This window comes from Myotis brandtii, unplaced genomic scaffold, assembly GCF_000412655.1.
Source record: "Myotis brandtii unplaced genomic scaffold, ASM41265v1 scaffold731, whole genome shotgun sequence".
NCBI classification, from domain to species: domain Eukaryota; kingdom Metazoa; phylum Chordata; class Mammalia; order Chiroptera; family Vespertilionidae; genus Myotis; species Myotis brandtii.
Genome location: NW_005370895.1, coordinates 554937 through 557902, shown reverse-complemented (window position 1 = coordinate 557902; position 2966 = coordinate 554937). Strand labels below are relative to the sequence as shown.

General features: G+C 48.7%; 1 protein-coding gene across 1 annotated transcript in view; it reads left to right on the top strand.

Annotated features, from left to right (window-relative positions):
* LOC102248016 (integrin alpha-9) overlaps nucleotides 1-2966 on the top strand; it is a 133213-nt gene that overhangs the window by 70897 nt on the left and 59350 nt on the right. The window contains exon 5 of the mRNA XM_005882670.1: nucleotides 1242-1321. Coding sequence (XP_005882732.1) covers nucleotides 1242-1321 — 80 coding nt within the window. The remainder of the gene's footprint in view (nucleotides 1-1241; nucleotides 1322-2966) is intronic.

The following is a 2966-nucleotide window of genomic DNA, read 5'->3' as shown; positions in this document are numbered from 1 at the left end:
AAAGGAATTTAAGAATCATTTTGTCCACCCTCTTCTTTTTATTGAAATGCAAATAGGTTAAGTGTCTTGGCGATGATCACATGATCCGTTTGTGATAGAGCCTGGTTCTCTAACCCCAACCCAAGGGTTCCTCCCACATTTCTACACATGCCTGATATATACATGTGTGTGTGTGTAATGTATGTGCATGTGTGTGTGTGCGTGTGCGTGTGTATATACACACATATAGATAGATAGATAGATAGATAGATAGATAGATAGATAGATAATAGATAGATTGATTGTGAAAAACATGTGCTTAGGGCAGTGTTCCCCAAATCACAGGATGCTCACCACTGGAGGTACCTGAGATGATTTTAGATGATATATGGACACAGCACTAAACAACATGAACTCTTACAGTGAGAAAGTTATTAACTTTTCAACACTTTTTCAGTTCTGACCACATCCAGGATAAGGTCTACAATAGTGTAACATACCTTTAGCACCTTGCTGTCACTTATTTATCTCCCTCTACCAAAATAGAGGAGACCTTAGCCTCGGAGCCTTCAGCAGGCAACACGAGTCAGCATTGCTTTGTGTTCATTACACCTATTTGATGACTACCTTCTCTTTCGGGCAAGTGATCTTGGATTCCCGTCTGTGGTCGAGGTATACATTTTCCTTTGAAAATAGTCTTTAGACAAAGTGAGTGAGGTAATAAAAATATGAAGTAAATATCACAGGTGATAGGGTATGCAGATGTGGCCAAAAATTGGGAACATGGTGTGTGAGTGAAATTTAGAAAGTCCTGGTTTAAGAGACAAACATATCACTTCCTAAAGAGAATCTCCGTTGTTGAAAAGGACCGTGTGCCTCTTGGCAGAGTGGTTTTTACTGTTAAAGCTGTGTCTCAGGCTGACGATCAAAAAGAGATGCATACAACCCTGGCCAGTGTGGCTCAGTTGGTTGAGCATTGTCCAATGTACTGAAAGATCACTGGTTTGATTCCCGGTCGGGGCACATACCCAAGTTGTGAGTTCAACCCCTGGTTGGGGTGGGTATGGGAAGCAATCGATCGCTGTTTCTCTCTTATCTCTCTCTCTCTTTCCCTCCTTCCCTCTCTCTCTAAAATAAATAAAAGCATTAATAAAATATATATGCATGCAAATAAAGCTTGAGTTTCCAGGGCCATAAGTGGGGAAGGTTGTAGCTAACAGTTCAATTTGGAATGCCTGCTGATGCCAAATGTCTCTCTTTAGTATGAATTCAGCGTCATCTTTGATACGAGCCACCTGTCTGGAGAAGAAGAAGTTCTCAGCTTCATCATTACTGCTCAGAGGTAAGAGGGATTTCAACTTTGTTTTCCAAAGGTAAGTACTGCTGGAACCCGAAAAGACGAAGTTCTGGCCATGCTGCAATGATGCCCAGGATGCTGAGGAAGAGGAGGAAATGGTTATGCTGTGATGAAGCCCCAAAGGGCTGGTGGAACCAGATCTGGGGGGTGGGGAGGGCAGGGGGGGTTCTTGTCTAGTTCTGCTTGCACAGCTACCCTGTCTCTCGTCCCCTGTCCTTGGAGGACATCTAGGAGGGTCCTATGCATTCTCATGTCACTCTTGGGTGATGCAAAGTCCTGCAGTCACTTCAGGTCTCCAAGCAAGTTCCCAAATCCATGACAACAGTGTGGAGGGACACTTGCCTTGGGGGCGCCATCTTGCTCTTACTGGCCCTCTCCCCTTTTCCTGGGCAGCTTCTGAGCCTCTAGGCTCACAGCAGGGCTTGTGGGACAGGCAAGGCCTAGGGTGACAGGTGCTGTGAGCGCTCTCTGGGTTCTGCAGGTGTTCAAAGCTGACTCTTACCCTTTGGGAAAGGGAAAACCTAGCCCAACCTCAGCCTATAGGCGGCCAGAGATACCTTCCGCTTCTGCTGCTGAGTTTGCCCTCTGGGACGCCTTTTCACTCGGCAGATGTCTATCAAGCAAATATTTACCAAATATTAAGCTACTGTTTACCACATACAGCGCTAGCAACTTACTAAATTCAAGAACACCTCCTTCTGTATAGCATGGGGAGACCCCCTAGCATTGGTAGCTTAACTATTAAAGATCAGATCTCCTAATTCTTTGAATCACAACTGTTAAGGAAGCTGTATTATCTGTTATGGACACAGCCGAATATTTCCAGACTTTGGTGCCGATCTGGTCTGACTGCCCCCGAGGGCACCCACAGCCCTCCACTTCCTGCCCTGGCGGAAAGCTCCTTAAAGCTCCTTATCTTGAAAGCTAGGATCCCGCCTTCTTCCCATCACCACCCTTTGAAGGCCTCTTGCCCACTTGTGGATTCAGGAGGACACAATGTTGAGAGTAAACAGTTTCTCAAGAGCTCCCCTCTCAGCAGCCGTGCCTTGCAGGCCGCGGGGAAGCGTCCCAAGTCACGCGCTTGCAGGATGACTGGAAGCCTTTTGATGTCTGGCCTCTTTATCTCAACTTGTCAACTTAGCTCCGTCTGGAGCAGGCCCCTGATGACAGACGACACTGCTGGGCCGGAGCTGCCAGCGGCCACAGGTGGCTGGACAAATGGCAGGGCAAGGGGTGGCGCTTCCAGCAGGAACTGATTCCGAAGACCTGGCAGGATGCTGGGGGAGGAGGGGCAGGCCCGGGGTTGCCACCCCATCCTTGCATGCGGGTCTCCTCTCTGGTCTGCCCATAGCAGTGATCCTCCGGCTTTCATTGCCCTGGGAAGGAAGGGCAAGGAAGTGAGGCACCTGCTGCTGCGTTTGCAAAGGGTGGTGGTTGCCCTCTGAGCGATGGGTGTCACCCCATAGGCGGAAGACAGATGAGGAGTCTGGGGTCAGGGTCGGGAGCGTCATTGTTTCAGAACAATAGGGGAGAGAGGGAGAGGGGATGTGAGCGCTATTTAAGTAGTGTTGCATTCAGCACTTGCTGGGTGGGAGAGGAAGGCAGTGGGGGAGCCGGAGGGCAGGGGGGA